General features: G+C 40.9%; 1 protein-coding gene and 1 non-coding gene across 2 annotated transcripts in view; both read left to right on the plus strand.

The window, feature by feature from the left end:
• The window catches only part of LOC118105825 (rho guanine nucleotide exchange factor 17), a 63,671-nt gene extending 46,179 nt beyond the window's left edge, over window positions 1-17,492 (plus strand). Inside the window, exons 2-24 of the mRNA XM_035153759.2 lie at window positions 42-119; window positions 1,469-1,651; window positions 5,041-5,157; window positions 6,098-6,190; window positions 6,297-6,473; window positions 6,699-6,749; window positions 6,965-7,074; window positions 7,296-7,381; window positions 7,868-7,986; window positions 8,302-8,509; window positions 8,881-8,954; window positions 9,059-9,142; window positions 9,342-9,445; window positions 10,133-10,233; window positions 10,327-10,446; window positions 10,544-10,811; window positions 10,976-11,062; window positions 11,274-11,341; window positions 11,892-12,040; window positions 12,166-12,340; window positions 12,698-12,793; window positions 13,173-13,355; window positions 13,567-17,492. Of these exons, the coding sequence (XP_035009650.2) occupies window positions 42-119; window positions 1,469-1,651; window positions 5,041-5,157; window positions 6,098-6,190; window positions 6,297-6,473; window positions 6,699-6,749; window positions 6,965-7,074; window positions 7,296-7,381; window positions 7,868-7,986; window positions 8,302-8,509; window positions 8,881-8,954; window positions 9,059-9,142; window positions 9,342-9,445; window positions 10,133-10,233; window positions 10,327-10,446; window positions 10,544-10,811; window positions 10,976-11,062; window positions 11,274-11,341; window positions 11,892-12,040; window positions 12,166-12,340; window positions 12,698-12,793; window positions 13,173-13,355; window positions 13,567-13,775 (2,940 nt within the window). The 3' untranslated portion in view covers window positions 13,776-17,492. The remainder of the gene's footprint in view (window positions 1-41; window positions 120-1,468; window positions 1,652-5,040; window positions 5,158-6,097; window positions 6,191-6,296; window positions 6,474-6,698; window positions 6,750-6,964; window positions 7,075-7,295; window positions 7,382-7,867; window positions 7,987-8,301; window positions 8,510-8,880; window positions 8,955-9,058; window positions 9,143-9,341; window positions 9,446-10,132; window positions 10,234-10,326; window positions 10,447-10,543; window positions 10,812-10,975; window positions 11,063-11,273; window positions 11,342-11,891; window positions 12,041-12,165; window positions 12,341-12,697; window positions 12,794-13,172; window positions 13,356-13,566) is intronic.
• Window positions 3,272-3,344, plus strand: trnam-cau. The gene has a single exon. It is a non-coding gene; the product is annotated as a tRNA-Met (tRNA).
• Window positions 17,493-17,696: the final 204 nt, after the last annotated feature.

Consider the following 17,696-nt stretch of genomic DNA (forward strand, 5'->3'; position numbering starts at 1 on the left):
TGATGATTGACGCGTGTCTTCTTCCTCGTCTGTCTCCACAGGACATGAGGAAACATGTGATGATGACCCTCTTGGACACGGAGCAGTCATATGTGGAGTCTCTACGTACTCTCATTCAGGTGACACACTACAAATACTTCTGCATGTTACGTCACTTTATTATTGAGCTCTGAGCGCAACACGAATACACACATGTATACACAAAACAAACATGCACAAAAACCAACACACCATTGTGGATTCACACAATGCGAAGGACATGTATAACAAATGTAGGTAACAATGGTGTTATGTAATCCACTTATTGTCATTCATCCCGTCAAGCTAATCAGCTAACCTCACCACATCTCACTGTCATCAGCATTATCTGCTGCACACACACACACACACACACACACACACACACACACACACACACACACACACACACACACACACACACACACACACACATCTATATCCAACATCTATGTGCATTACAACAGCTAATTAACCTTTAACCCAAATCTTAACCACACCCCTCTCTCTCACTGTGACACACAAACACACACACTTCTTATCTTCCCTACCTGTGATCACCCAACATTGTTGAATTACCTGTCACCAGTTGTGTGTGTGGGCGAACATCGTGTGTGTTTATTTGTGTGTGCATTATTCTAAAATATGTGTGTTTTGTGTGAACATCCCACATGCACACTTTCATGGTTGAGCATCGGCCTAGGCATTTGTTTCTGTGTATGTGTGCGTGGACACAACAACGAATAATTTCGGCCCGTGTTCCCATGGTGACATAGGGAAAATAAGTGTTACCACGGTGACTGCAGTGAAAGTGCAGATCCCCATTGGAGGGTGTCAGATGTGGTTCCGCTCCACAGCTGCACTGACCAATGATGAAACCTGAATCAGCCATTTCTTTTTTGGAACTTTTGTGGAAGGTTTCTGTATAAATGTATTATAAATTATTATTAATCTTAAATGTTACGGTCTGACGAAGATCTCGTTACCTGGTCTGACATTAAGAATTGATATGAGCTGTTCTCATCAAATTTAAATTATATGTGTAAAGTGTAGTAATGTGAAAGTGTGATGTGATGAACCCACAGAGAACTCACTAGTCTGTAGGTTCTTTCAAGTGTATTTAAAGGTAAGAACAATTAACAGCATTCCAGATGCTTAAAAAATCTGTTGAAATCAAAAACAATTAGATTTATTAATCAATTTTAAAATGTTGGAGTTTGATATGAGGAAAATAAGTTTATGGTCACATTAGAGGAATAAAATACATCCATCACCAGTATAGTAATATCTCTAAATAAATTTGTGCTATTTCACTTGATTCTCTAAATAAACATTGGTATTATTTCTGGATTCATCATTCAAATTGCTGAACAGCATGTTTCAGTTATTCTTATACATATTTAGATCATTTTAAATGGTCACTTATTAACTGGCGGTTTTGTCCCCTCAGGGCTACATGCGTCCCCTCAAACATCCTGACGGCAGCTCCATAGTGGACCCTCTGCTGGTGGACGAGATGTTTTACCAGATCCCAGAGATCCTGGAGCACCACGAGCACTTTCTGGAGCAGGTCGCCGGCTGCGTCAGCCAATGGCATGACAGACAAACCGTCGGACACCTCCTCATCCAATCGGTGAGTAGAGATGACAATGAGTTAAATGTTCGCATGACTGTTCATCAAAGGAGACAGTTTTTTAAAGTTTCTCTTTGCTCTAGTGTGTTGTATAGTATTTTGTTTATGTTATGTACAAGGTCTGTAAAGTAAAAAGCTCCAACTGCTCCTGAAGCTCCTGAAACACCTCGTCAGTAGTCAGACCAACACTTCCTTGGTATTGTGGTGTCACAATGCCCCATAATAGCATAATTAGTTAGCGGCTTGTCTGGCACGCCCCCTTACAAAGCCAGGTAAAGCAAGAAGCGGTTGACCAATCACAATAGAGTGAGCCAGCTGGAGTGTATGAGGAAAGAGATGTGTTTTCTGAATATTAAAGCATGTAAACCTCTTCAAGCAAATACAAATTATGTGCTAGTAAGTCACAATATGACCTGAGTGGTGATTGGAACCTGCTCAATATGACAACTACAGCAGAACCCATTTTACTGTACTTTTCAAAGATCTACCAGAGTATAAATATATATCTGGGTAGTTAAAAAAAAAAAGATGTTATATATGAAAAACACAAACTTAAAAATCAGCATCAGAAATCCAGTATGTCAGTCTGTAGTGCAGATGTCCTCTGTGCTGTAGGAATGAATACAGCACATGTATTAGCTTCTACACACAGAATGTAGACGGACAGTGTGAGATAGTTAACCTCTGCCAGTGAGCAGTAATCCCTTCACTGCTCTGAACAGCCTCTGTGTTGAGAACAATAAGGCTGTCGTGTAAAATCTGGGTTCTAATGTACCTGTATGAATTACAGTAGTACATCCTCATATTAGATCAAATCAGCCTGATATTCAACACAGACACTTGTTCAGCTATGTAAAACTTTTGTTTTCAAACTATATTTTGAAGTGTAACCCAAAAACATGTGTATAACGTTTGTAGAACTTTTATTATTCACTGTGGTGCTGCTTCAAAATACCAGAGCTTGAATAAGAAAAAATGTCTTTAAAAGCATTACTGCCCGCAGGGTCGATCGAAGGGAAGCTCTTTTATTTAGAGACGCTGTATAGTTGGCAACAGAAGTTTTAATATTTTGTTTTCCCGCTGACCTCTCTGCGACCCATTTCAAATTTCCCATGACCCCGAGGGTGGCTCTCAACCCAGACTATGAAACACACGTCTGCAGAACATCAGTGCTGAGCTAAATGTCGGGTTCGGGTCCTTGAGAATGAAAGGGAGGAGAGTTTCTATCCGGGCTGACGGTTTTACACAGACTAAACCAAACAAATAGAGATTTGTTATAGAAGATGGAAAAATACCATTTTCCTCCAGTTTCAATGCAGCGCGGTCACAGGTTTTTTTTGTGTCTTGCTTTGCTGATGCTGTTGTTATTGCTCCACTAACTGAAAGAGAAGAAAATGAAGCAGGGAAAGACATATTTACAAATTCATAAGAAAATACTGTTAAATTTCATATCTTGCAGCATGAGAAACGATCGAAAACAGAAGAACATGATGTACTAAAACTGTGTGAGTGGTGTCTGTGGAAGCTGCTGCAGATTCCTCTTGCTGCTCAGTAAGACTCCTCCCCCCCACATCGCTCCCGCCGTTGCTCTTAAAGCTGCAGACCCCATTATGGTGTCAGGCCTCGTTGGCGCAGTAGGCAGCGCGTCAGTCTCATAATCTGAAGGTCGTGAGTTCGAGCCTCACACGGGGCACGTGTTTTGTTCAGGTCTTTTCTACCTTTTGAAGTAGCACGTGAATAAACACACTTGTTGCAGTTTGTATTTTGTTGGTGAAATGTTACCACAAAGGTTTTTCATAGCACTGACTCTGCAATTCTCTGTGTCTGTAGACTTCTTCACAGATAATTCATAGCAGTCTCCTCTCATTCTGCTCTGTTAGGACAAATAGTATCATGACTGACTGGTTCCCTTGCAGCCAAAAACACATGCATACTCAGAGACACACATATATATATATAAACACTTATATACTGACCAACATTAAAACCAGTGGGGGTTTAATGTCCTGAAGTAAGATTAGCTAGCATCCATCAAATCATTTATCAAACCAAACCATGTCGCAGGGCTGATTTCATGTATGTCACTAATAATAGATTTTTTAAATTTTGATATGCAGATCCACACTTTACATTGTTCCAGTTAATACAAATACTTTAGCAAGTCATTCAAATAATTTTGATTTGATTATTGACAACTTCCTAATATTTCCATTCTTGTGTGTGATGTTCCGTGATGCACAGTCAAACCACTTTTATCGTGATGGAGAAAGACCTTGTTCAAGGTTCATTTTATTAGATTGAATATATAAAATCATGAAGCTTATAGTGCTCCCGTCATTATTTAAGACAAAAAATATGGGAATTTTTCAAAAGAGGAGCTGCAGCAATGGACAATATGAAGAAAGCGATGCAGAGCACGTAAACCTTTTACATTATTTAGTTTCCTTTAAGCTGAAAGGGTTTGACACCTCTCTTTTCAAAAGTTAAGAGAGCAGGGAACATGTCTCCTGCTAAAGAACATCAAGTGTCAGCTTTTTATAACAGGTTTATTCTCCTCTTTTGTCGTTACTGTCCTCTGCTGGGACGAATCCTCACATTCTGCACAGACCTCATTTCTCTGTCCTCTTTACTGTTACTGAAAGACTGAGAAGAGGGAAGGATAGAGAGAGGACACTGGAAGATAAGTGATGGAAAAGGGATGAGAGGCTGCGACAAATAGAAGAGGCTCAGGTTATTTCATGAAAGCAAGTTTCTCTGTGATGTCACACCAGACACTCTTTGTGACTGTGTTTGAGAGACAGAGGAAGAGAAAAGACAGATCGATGTAAAGACTCTCATCTTTTCTAGTGCCAGACAAAACAACTTGAAAACCACTTGCACCACAGTTTCTTTGGTAATCTCTTATTATGATCATACAGCGACACATTCAAATTGTGAGCACATAGTTAGCTTCAAGGGTAAAACAATTTCAATGTAGCAACGCTTATGTTATTTGTAAGACAACTATTATTTTGTTGTTTTTGTTGGTTGTTTAATCATATGCAACAATCAGAACTATTCATTGTGTAGTAGGTTTCTTTGCTAATAAAACTTTGCTAGAATATTCATTCTAGCAATATTCATTCAATATCAGGTTTGGATCTCGCTTACAGCTAATTCATCATTGTCATGTGTCTTTAGTACAATCTTTAATACTAATTCAGTTTTTTCTCTCTGTCTATCATAAATGATGATTTTACTATCAGGATTGAGATATTAGCAATAGTTAGCACGTAACAGCACCAGTTTCTCCTGCTGACAAACATGTGCTATTTTAATTTCAGCTGGAATCAAATGCAATTTAACACAACTCAACTTAAATCTTGTTATTTTTTTCCTATTCTCTCCAGTTCTCCAAAGAGACTCTCGCTAATATGTATTCAGCGTACATAGACAACTTTCTCAATGCCAAAGATGCAGTGAGGATTGCCAAGGAGGCTAAGCCAGCGTTTCACAAGTTTCTGGAGGTGAGTGTTGGATGGAGACGCAGGATGTTTGGTTTTGTCCGAGTTGAAAAATGTGTCCTTGTTTGGAGGAAATACCCTTTGACCTTTTTTTAGAGCCAGAATTTTTCCTCTGAAATGAGTAATTGGGGAAATGACACAGATTAGTTTACTGACTGAAGTACTTTGAGGACTTGTGTCAGTGTTTGGTTTGTGTACATTTTAATATGTGTGTGTGCTTCCTGTATGCTTCTCCCTGTTTGTGTTCCCATTAGAATTAGTTTTTGAAGCAGAAACACTATATTATCCGTGGATTTGCCTTATGAATGAAATAAGTTTTTGTGAAAACTATACATTAGGTGATTTTACGCTGTTAATTAAAATGAAAACACCCACTTTATACTTGCCATTAAACTCAAAATGTTTTGACAAAAGACCTGAAACCTGGTTTGTCTTCTAATACTCGATCACATTATATCAAATTTAATCTCAGAAACACGTTTTCTCTGCTGAATTTTAGTGAATGGCTTTTTTCCCGATCTGAAAGGACAGACAAATAATGGTCCATGAAATGTGCCACAAACCATTTATCAAACCCATTCAACCGGATAATTTAACTAAAAACCTGTGGATATGTTAGCAGTATGTCTAGTTAAATCTGGTAGACCACGGTAGTACACTTTGATACTGTGGTCTGCCACCAGAAATAAATGTAGGGGGGGAAACTGAGCTCTGATGCAAAAATGTAATCAGGCACCACAAAAACCTGTCATGTCCTCATCCTGCTCTCAGCTTACAACCACACTGAGCTTCATGCCAGACAGGGGTTGTCACTGTGGAACCACTGCGCCATCTGGACGTGGAGCAGCAAAGTGCAATACTCGTTCATTCAATCTCAGTTGTTCTCTCACACAGTCATGTCCACACTTCATGTCGCATTCTTCTTCTTCCTTCATCCCAACAGCAAAACATGCGTGAGAACAAGGAGAAACAGGCTCTGGGGGATCTGATGATCAAGCCGGTGCAAAGGATTCCTCGATACGAGCTGCTGGTTAAGGTGGCGTGTCTCAAAATATATCTATCTACTTTCTATATGCTATAGGTAGCCTTATTCATGTGAAATTAGTTTTACATAATGTGTATTTGTATTGCTTTTCATGCAGGACCTGCTCAAACACACCACAGAGGACCACCCAGACCACCAGTTTCTACTGGACGCCCAGAGGGACATCAAGCGACTGGCTGAGAAGATCAATAAGGGACGTCGCTCTGCTGAGGAGGCAGAGAGGGAGACCCGGGTCATTCAGGAGATCGAGGCGCACATAGAGGGAGTTGAACATGTAAGATATTTATTAGATAGTTTAAAATTATTAAATTACCTCAGTTTGTAAAGGCAACTTCAGGGCAGCAACTAACTACTATTTTAATTCTCGATAATAGGAAATTGCCCAATAACTGTTATTGCAATGTTTGCCTGTACGTATGATTACTGTGCAACACTATGACTCCTTTGGCCTTTTTATGGTACTATAAGTAATTACTGCTTTTCCCTCTGTTTGCATTAGATTCTCAACCCCCAGAGGAAGTTCCTGAGACAGGAAATGGTCATGGAGGCGGTAAGAGATACTTTCGTAATGTAACAAAACAGTCATAGGTCAAAATAAAAGAAATGATTGGAGCAAAGAGGATTAAAAACTGTCCTCTTTCATATATACTTCCCTTCCAACAAGTCACGTAGTAAAATTAATAATATTGTCTTTATCTATCTTTTTAATCAATAATGGATGATAAAATATTCTGAGCTCTTTTTCTGTCTTTCCTCTTTCTGTAGAAGACAGTGGGTGGGAAGAAGGACCGTTCTCTCTTCCTCTTCAGTGATCTGATCATCTGCACCACCCTCAAGAGGAAGTCTGGCTCGTTAAGACGCAGCTCCATGAGCCTGTATGTAACACACACACACACACACGCACACATGCTCCACACATGCACACACACATGCACACACACAGAAAATCTTAAACATCTTAACAGGGTTTTCAAACAACACGGTGCCCCCTGGTGTTGGACACCAGGATATACAGACAATGTTTTCTACAAGTTCACCTTAATATTTTTCTTCTTTTCTCTCCTTCTCCTTCTATCTGCGTCTCTGTCCTTCTCAGATACTCTGCTGCAAGTATGATTGATACTTCCAGTAAATACAAGTTCCTGTGGAAACTTCCTCTAGAAGACGTAGAGGTGGTGAAAAGTAAGACTCTCGTCGTAAGATCCAGGCTACAGAAACCTTAAATAACTATTTGCAGATATTTGCATAAGTACTTATTTATTAATATCGTTGTTCAAAGTCTCCTTTATCAAAATTCAGTATGATTTTTTAAACAATGTAATCAGAGCCACTGAGACAAATGGCCATTAGTCTCATCTTTTGTTGTTTTTAACGCTTCAGCTAAAATAGAAAATTAGGATTCCAGGAAACATTAGTATAATAATAAGAAGAAGAAGAAGAAGAAAAAGCTTTCATTACATAACACATTTCAAACAGTTTTTACAACAGTTGAAAAAGCAAGCAATAGAAAACAATTAAATGCAATTAAAAGCAAATGCAAACAGCAATTAAAAAAAAATGTTACGGATGAGATAAGAGTAAAAACAATGTCAAATAAATCTTAATCATCTGTCTTGAAGAGAGAAGTTAAGGTTTGGTTTTGTCTGACTTTGTTCCTCCCCTCCACAGGCTCCATGCAGGCAACCAACAAGGAGTGCATCCAGAAGATGATTAGTCGATTAGATGAGGATCTCGGTACGTTGGGTCAGATCAGCAAAATGTCCGAGACCCTCAGCTTCCCACACCAGGTATTTTGGACCAACAGCAGCTACGTGTCTTAGCATCACTGTTTTTGTCTTAACTCTTCCTCCTTTTTGTATTACTACCCACCTACCCTCTTGTTTGTTGAAAAGAAGAAATTGATTTGTGGATTTTATTATTTTTGTGTTTTGATCGTTTTTGGTCTTCTGTTCTATCACAACGTGTTCCTAGTTACCAGAATTTTAAAAGCTTCCGCCTCTTCTGTGTTAAAGCCCATTCCCATATATTCACAACACTGGTTCAGCGGGAGGGTGCAAGGACTGTTTGTTTCATCTGTTCTGATGGATTTCCACCTCTTTCAGTCCCTAGACGAGGTGATAAAGGATCTGATGGTGTCCGTGCACAGGGAGCTGTCAGAGAAACAGTCTCTGGCCTTCAGTATGACCTTCCTGCCCACAAAGCTGGAGTTTACCACAGCGTCTGCAGAGAGCAGCTTTGTGTTCGAGTTTACGTCACCTGACACGCGCTCCCACTTCGAACAGGCTTTTGAGGATGCCAAGAAGAAACTAGGTCAGTGAAAAAGCTTCATTGAAATCAATCAAATACATTTTTCCTGGGCCAAAGTGCTACAGCAGCTGCAGAACAGTACATTCTGTAACAGACAACAAAAAACTGTACACAAGGACATATCATGTAAGACCCAGAAAAATATTGCAGAATAAAAGTGAGTTGAATATTGCACCTGCCCTAAAAAGATGAAACACTAAAAAGATATAACACTTAAAACCTTAAAACCAGAGTGTAAAATGTGCCAGACAAAGTGCAAAGGTTATTAACCTTTGTGTGAAACTAAATAGTTTTGTACATGGCGTATAAGACACCAGGAGATCAGAAATTTCCTGAGACAAACTATTTATCATCATATTGTTTTTTCTGTTCAGCCATGAATAAGGACCAGTGGGACCCAGAGTTTCTGAAGGCAATCCCCATAATGAAGACACGTAGTGGAATGCAGGTGAGAGCAACAGGAGCTATGTCACACATGTAGACATTAGACAAGGCAATCTTTACCACTGTACAAAAGTCACATCCACTCATATTTTGCCTGTCTGTCTCCAGTTTTCATGTGCGTCTCCCAGCCACAGCTGTCCGGACAGCGGCTGTGAAGTGTGGGTGTGTAACAGCGACGGATACGTAGGACAGGTGAGGAAAAATACTACATCAATGCCAGTTATTAACTAGATGCTAAGTACTTCTGGTGACAATACACACTGACCAATTCACAGAGGTGGTCACAGTCAGGCTGATTATTTCACATTTCCTCATTTGAAAATTTCAAACAGTTTGACTGATGATGATGATGATGATGATGATGATGATGATGATGATGATTCCTCTGCAGGTGTGTCTGCTGAACATCAGAGATGAGCCCACAGTGGAGGCCTGTATCGCTGTCTGCTCAGCGAGAATCATCTGCATTGCCGCTGTACCAGGACTCAAGGGAAGGTCAGTGGACACACACGCACTTGCAGCAACACACAAATACAGTGGTACACTTTGAATCTGACCAAAAGAGCGAGTAATCTGTGGAGCCTTGAATTGAAATTGAGGTTGAATTCAGTTGGACCTTTCTTTCTCATATTCCTCTCTGTTGTGCTACACAATGTTTCAAAAGTCTATTTTCAAAGTCTTGTGAAATATAAATGTATTAGGAAAGGTCTGAATATATGATATCAAAAGGTTCATTATAGGATTTCAAGATTGTCCACTGTGGCAAATATGAGCTTCATCTAAGGAAACAGTCGTCCAAGTTAGTCCACAATTACTGTAATTGCAACAAATGCCCAATCCATGCAAGTCTTATCAGTCTTCATCAGTGTAACTTTCAGCCTATTTTCGGAATCACTTATATTGTCTTTTGCCTCTTTGCCTCTTTGTTTTTTTCTTTTGTTTTGTTTTCTTTCCTTTTTTTGGGGGGGGATGTGTAATGTTGCAGAGTCATGCAGTCATTTGACCCCAGAGTAAATGCTGATAGTATTCGTTCTCATTGCAGACAGACACCTGATGTTGGTGGGTGTTAGTGGGACAGTGTGTGTGGCTACAGGAGCTGAAACATCAGATTAAACTGACTGTAGTGACACCTCCACATGTCGGGTGTCGTCTGTGCCATTAACCAATCACTCATCCCCTCAGAGAGCGTGGATCAGAGCCCGCCCCTCCCTCCAGAGCCCCCGGTCAGCAGCTGCACATATCGATCTCTCATTCATCTCTGGAGCTGACAGAGCGACCTACAGGTTCGTCCATTAGAGTTTCTACAACATGACAAGCAGCGACAATTTGTGTGTTGACTGATCTCCTAATGGATCAGCTGATTGATTGATTTCCAGGACCAGGGGCGGAGCTTGTTCCGTTCGACAGCGATGACACAGATGACGAGGATTCACCCAGTCCTTCGTCCACTCTACAGAGTCAGGCCAGTCATTCCACCATCTCATCCAGCTACGGCAGTGAGTTAAATGAATCACACACACACACACACTACTAACACAACCCTAACCCATAACCCATAACCCACCCTCACACTCTGCTTTATCTGTTTTTAAGATGACGAGGGTCCAGGCTCCAAGGACATGGCCACAGAGACCACCAGCAGTGAGGAGGAGCAGGAATTCCAAGTGCCGACTTCTTATGGAGCTCCGGGGATGTTAGGGGTGGGCGGAGGAAGTCGTACCCAGACAGACAGTCCCATGGACGGCCGCGCCATGCGCCGATCCTCCCGTGGCTCTTTCACCAGGGCGAGTCTGGAGGACCTGCTCAGCATCGACCCCGAGGCCTACCAGAGCTCAGTGTGGCTGGGCACAGAGGACGGATGGTGTGTGGTGCAGCAACACATGCACACTCTACTCACTTGTTTTTGAAAGTTGTTTTCTCAATCAAACCTCTTGAAAACCTATAACCAAAATTACCAAAATGTTTCCAGTGAACAAATCATCAGGTACGTACTCATAATTCTCTCCATGGTTCTGTGTCTGTTAGCATCCACGTGTACCAGTCCTCGGACAACATCCGCAACCGTAAAAACAGCATGAAGATGCAACACGCGGCTTCCATCCTCTGTATACTGTGAGTCTGCCTTATTGGCCAACGTTTATCCCTTAAAATTGAAGATATCACTGGAATTAAAGCTGTATAAGAAAAATATTATTCTAAAAAATACATCATGAGTTGGGAGGAAAAGGGATCAAAAGAGACTTGATGCAGCTGGGTTCATCCATTTTTTTTTTTTACTGTCTTCATTCATTTCCACATTCCTCCTTTGTTTTGCCTTCTTCAGGTTTTTGGACAACAAAGTGTTTGTGTCTTTGGCCAATGGAGAGGTGATCGTCTATCAGAGAGAAGCAGGTAAGCTGAAGTGTGGACAGTGTCAGGTTAAGGAAGAATCCAAAACACACTTAAGCTGTTTTCAGACATAAACTCCGGGTGTGGAGTTCTCCGACATGAATTAGGTGCGGAGTCTCTCCGGAGTTTGCACATATGAACAAGGCAGCAGGAGATTCTCCGGTCAGACACACCAACACAGAAATCCCTGGGGCGGTGAGGGGTGGTGTGTTCTCACATACAGCCCCTCAGGAGAGTGTCAGGAGATTATCTGCCGTACAGTGCATGTCTGAAAGCAGCTTTAGCTAAAGTTGTTTATAGTTGTAGGTCGATTTCTTTTTCAACGTTTTGTTTAAATCCTTAATATCTTGAATCCTCTCTAGTCTGCATACATTGTGAGAGAGGGTCTTAAATTGATGACATCATGTTTCAGTACCACTGTTGCTTGTGGTGAAAATTGAAAAAATCTGCATGCTACCTCACTTATCATTTAAAGACGGATATCATTTTAACTCCAATCAACTATAAAGACTATTCAGCAAATACATCTATATATTTTCCTCTCACTCTGCAGGCAGTTTCTGGGACCCTCAGTCTTCTCAGACGTTAGTTCTGGGCTCACCCACTAGTCCTGTCACCAAAATGGTTCCTGTGGGTGGGAAGCTGTGGTGTGGCTCACAGAACAGAGTCCTCATTATCAACACGACTACCCTGGTACAAGAGGTGAGAACGGTCAGATGTATGAGGATCAAATCAAAAGATGTGTGTGGAATAAAAAGTACATTCATACACTGAGGAATGTGTTAAACACTTCTTCCCTCCCATCTGTCTCCCTTCCCCCCTCCCAGCACTGGTTCCAGGTGGGCTCTGACAGCAGTCGCTGTGTGACGTGCATGGTGGCGTACGGTCAGGGGGTGTGGCTGGCGTTGCAGGGCAGTGCGCAGGTCAGACTGTACCACGCTCAGACCTGGGAGAGCCTGACAGAGGTGGACATGGCGCCTGCTGTGCACAAGATGCTCGCAGGTAAATAATCATGAACAAAATTAACACACACAGGAATATAGGTGCATTCACAAACATGCAAATATATACATACATGGTCGAGCTCTGTAATGGCAGCGAGAAGCACATGTATCGTCTATGTCGGAGCATTCACACTTTGTTGGTATTATTTCAATTCCAGATGTCAGAAGCAACTAATATACATGAGCTTTTAGCTTTAAATGTCTTCAAGTGAATATAGCAATAACTTACTACCTATCTGTTCATTTCCTCCTTAAAGTTTTAACTTAACCTTTTCCCTTGTATTTCCAATGTCCCATCACCCTGTGTATCCATCACCCTCCTATAAAGTTTATTATCCTGTTCTTCTCCGTTCAGGTGCAGATGCCATCATCAGACAGCACAAAGCCGCCTGTCTGAGAATCACAGCATTGCTGGCCTGTAAGGATCTGCTGTGGATTGGCACAAGCGCAGGTAATAACACACCTTTAGTCTAATAAATCCCAAATACATGAACCTGATGAATCAACGGAATTGCCATTTACTTTTAATCATTAAACCATGATGGTCTGGAAATTATCCAAAAGTACATTCACATACAAACTGCATTTAAAAAGTCATATGCAATACAAATTAAAAACTATTTTGTCTTTATTCAGGCTAAGGAAATTTTATGTTTTTATTTTGAATATTTAAAATGGGTCAGTAAGATACATAATTCGGGGATTTTGGAATGGGCTGAAACCCTTTCTTTAAAATCTGAAGTTCTTGTGATGTCAGTATGGAGTTGTTACAAAGAAGTGTTCCTTGGATTGAAAAACACACCATATCTCAAGATGGTGTTCCTCTACAGGGGTGGTCCTTACGTTGACGATCCCAGCAGTGAGCTCAGGAACCGGGGCTGGGACTCTGAAATCTCCCCTGGTGCCGATGGGCTCGGCTCACGGACACACGGGCCACGTTCGATTCCTGACATCAATCGAACTACCAGAAGGGTTTGACATGAACTTTCCCCTTCCAACAACTGACTCCACAGGTTTTTACGTTGTTTTTTCGCAGATATTTGTTAGCAAGCAATAGTTTGTATTTATATAGATCACTGACCTACAAATATTCTGACATTCTTGGTGTTTTAACTTTATAAATGTGCAACTTTTTCTATATTTGAAATATTAACAGAAAATATATATACACAAAACTGAACTGAAACACGCCTTTCTCGACCTCTAACCCTTCCTCTCTCTTAGGCAACCAGTCACAGAGCAGCAGTACAGTTGATGGAAACCTTCAAAGGCGCGACTCCGCACGCCGCAGGGCCTCCGCCCACATCCCTCCAAAAACTAACCATCTAGTCATTTCCGGCGGTGACGGCTATGAGGACTTCAGACTGACTAACAGCAGTGAAACCGTTGGAAGGGACGACAGTACCAACCATCTTTTGCTTTGGAGGGTGTGAGACAATTGAGCCAATCAGTTCCCCGCCTCTCGCTAAGAATGCCGCACAAGCTCCCGTCACTTTTCCCGCCATGGAACTTCTCACTTTTTGTTGTTGATGTTTTGGTCTTCTGCTCGGTCCACCGGTCTCTATGTGCATAATATGGCTGTCAACTCCCGCCCGAACTTACAAATGAATATGATCACTTCAGACCTAGTTTTCTTGACCCAGTTTTCTTGAGTAATGTTTCTGTTGGTGTGTGTTGTTCCACACTTTGTGTGGTCTGTGCATGTGTATTTCATTTTTTGGCATCTGTCTGCGAGTAACGTCTGGAAACGTGTCTTTACACTGACGAAGACAACGGAGAAGAGACTCAAATCAAATCATGAATCAAATTATGACGTCATGACAGGAGGACATTTGAATGAATGTGGACATGAACAAAGCATGTGGACATTTTCACTGGTTTTCTTGGACATCAGCCTTTTACGCCTTCAATTAACATGACAAATTATATGAATATCTACAAATGAATCATACTAACTGACTGTAGTTTGATCAATAATCCGAGTTTTTGCTTATTTTCACTACTAGAGTTAAAGCAAATCAACGTCTGTGAGCCTCTGAATGAGAAAAGGACAACTTATTTTGCTCCTTAACCAGGTCTGGACAACACCTAATAGCAGATCTGAGATCAGATCATTCTGGCCCCAGTAAGGATGTAATAATAGCTACTCCATGAGAAATGCTCTTAGATATGAGACTGCCTTTGTCAAAAAAATGTCCCCAGTAGAGGGAGAGAGAACAAGAGCATCATTCAAATGCAGTATTGGGTATGTACGGTTATAATCACATGCATACAGTCACCTACATTAATGCACAGCCTTCACTCGCTGAATCCGACATTTGTGAGAAACACAAATGTCTATTTTCCACAGATAATCACTTTGTATCCGTTTTACTTATTCATCATTTGCTGCCAGTTTAAGACGACATGAACGTAGATGAAGCAGTGTCCCACTACTGGTAGAAAAAATTGCTTTGTTTAGGTAAGTTTTAACATTACAGGATCTGAGAGAGATTTACTTTGCCAATGATTCTCAATTTGTGGAGCATCGTATCGTGGAAATCGGGACTTGTTTCAGTAGCAGAGATGACGCTAGGCTGTGGTAGCAGATAAAGAGAGTTATGTACAGTATTTATGGTTTAGATTTTAGCGCCTTCTTTTACAGCACTTAATTTATAGAAGATGTAGCTTTCACTTTTTTCTGTTTGAGCTGGAGAACGAGGAGACCGTGGCCCGATTAGCAGATTAGATAATCCAGCGCCATTTGGCCGGTTTACCGATGCAGTCCGCTCACGTTTTGGTACGATGCACAGTTCAGGGTTCTTGTTTAGATGTGGTATAGCTCCATACTGTATATGTAGAAACAGGACTAGAAAGTAGAGTGGTCTAGAGGAAATGTTCTTTATCGCTAGAAAACATACCAAAAACCAACCTCCTTCAAAATTCGCATCACATTGTTTCTGAATGCAGATGTCGGACACACCGCTGTTCCCCTGTTGTTTGTGTACCAAACGGCAGCATTGGTTTAACTCTTCAGTTGGTTTTCAACTCCCGGTGTGTCATGTGGCATTTACACCCAGAATACACAAACCTACGCAAACACAAATTTCAGCATTGATAGTTTGAGATGCATGTAGTTTGTTTATGAGACTCGAGAGTGCCTGTCAATAAAGAGTAGGTCAGAAGGACAAACACTGAGCGCCTGCAATTTCCTTCAGTCTAAATGTTAAGCCATTTTACAACACACACACACACACACACACAGTGAAATGTCAGCTCACAGCAGATGTCTGGAAGTGAAGGATGACAAAGACGTGTCCTTGGACGCACATGTTAGCCTCAGGCTTCAGGGTTAAGCAGCGATTGTCCTTTGATCCCAAGCCTAGAAAACCTCACTGCACCTTAACCAGCCATCTGCACACTCAGCTTCCCCACTTCATCCACATTAGGTTAACTCTTCACTGTGAGCAGGGCTAAGAGGATCAGCCGATCATTGTGATAGCTGCTAACTAGCTCGCGAGCTCTGTCACTCTGTAAGTGTAAAAGGTGGTGTGTGTGTAGCTCACTGTGTTATCAGTTGAAAAGTATAAAAAGGAGCTTGTTTGTTCAAGTCCAGTTAGCTTGTGGTAGCACGTCAAAAAAATACAGCAGAAGAAAGTCTGAGAATCTTAGCAAACTTAAAGTGAGCATTTGGGAAGTTAGCAAACATTTGGTGTCTTGTCAAGAGTTACACGAAAAGAACGATACCACTCTAATGTTCCATGAAGATGAAAGCTACAGCCAGGATATGGTTAGCTTAGCATAGCAGAACTAATGGATATCGGGTGAAAGGTAGGAAGGTGATAAACCGCCTACCAACACATCTAAAGCTAACAAATCATTGAGTTGTTTCTTTGAGTACAAAAGTGTAAAAACACATTGTAGCTGGGATTTGTGCTGTTACGTACTTTCTTGGCAGACTCCATTGACTTCATGGGGTGTTTTAATTCTTCGCAATTCTGCCAGTCTTTATGCTAAGCTAGGCTAACTCCTGATGGTAGCATTTCACAGACGAAATGTGGTATCTTATCTAATCCTTGGCAAGACATTAGATATGATTATGAATCTGAATATGTCAATTTTTGTCCCGTAATGTTGAGTTAGCAGCTCGGTGTACGGTTTTGAATGTTCTGTATGATTCACTGCAAAGTTTACGTTTGTGTTCTCGGAGCCAAGAGCTGCCACTTTACCAATGAAGATGCTGTATATCTATGCTGGCCGTAGGGCAACATGTTGCGGAACGAGTTGAGCAGCACAAGAAACGTTGCACCATGGTGGTGGGTCCTGGACCAAGGCTGAAAACTGCTTAGTTTGACAGCTCTATTCAGGATTTTCTGAAATTGCTGCCATAGTTGGAATCAATAACCTTCAAAATAGTTAGATTTTCTTTAAATCAGCCTTAACAATATACATTTACATTTCCTCAGCAGTGACATAAGTACCAGTGATGGAATAATCCTGTTTTCTGCAGCTGCATCGTAGGTTTTTGCCCTTGAAATGTCTTCATACAAACATGCACATGCACACAAACACACTGCGTCTTAGATATGAAGTAAAACTCAATGCTTATTTGATCACGATAAAGAGAATGAACCATATTTTGTGCCAAGAAACAAAAGATTCACATGTTTATTTTCACCATCACATCAAACTCACCCTATCATCACTGATCAACTCCCAGAAACCTTTAAATAACCTCCTGATATCCTTATGTGAACAGTCTTTATTGTTGTAAATATTGGTATATATTGCCTTTTTTCTGTAAATAGTGCACCCACAGTCCTCAATTGTTCATATGAATCTAATGGCATATTTTTTATATATTTGTGTAAGGTTTGTTTTTTTCCTGCTCCCTCTGGCATGTGCTGTCAGTCACGTTTAAATTATATATGTCATGGATCTTTCCAGAAGGAGACAAGATGGCTTCTGTTGTGACTGAAGGAGTTTGGTGATGTTGACTTGTTACAGATGTCTACAGGAAGAAAAAAACTACCGTGTGGTCATAACTCTGTGTATCTCTGGTTGACATCTTGCAGTTTTCATGGTTACAGTTGATCAGTTTTTTCCTGTACCTTGCTGTTCTTGTTTTGTCACTGTGGGTTTCTCTTTGTAATTAAATCAGTTCACTGGTGCCACTTTGTGCCCGTTTGTTTTTGTCCAGATGGTGATGTGTGGTTCTCTTAGAATATACAGCATACACAGAAAGTTTGGTAATAATACAGCCTAAAGGGTATTAGTGCCTGTACTAATAAAATCAAGAATATGTAGTGTTTCCTACTGCTACTTAAATGTAGATAAAGTGGGAGAAAACATGATTATGGCAAGCAAGGTAGTAA

This window comes from Hippoglossus stenolepis, chromosome 4, assembly GCF_022539355.2.
Source record: "Hippoglossus stenolepis isolate QCI-W04-F060 chromosome 4, HSTE1.2, whole genome shotgun sequence".
Lineage (NCBI taxonomy): Eukaryota > Metazoa > Chordata > Actinopteri > Pleuronectiformes > Pleuronectidae > Hippoglossus > Hippoglossus stenolepis.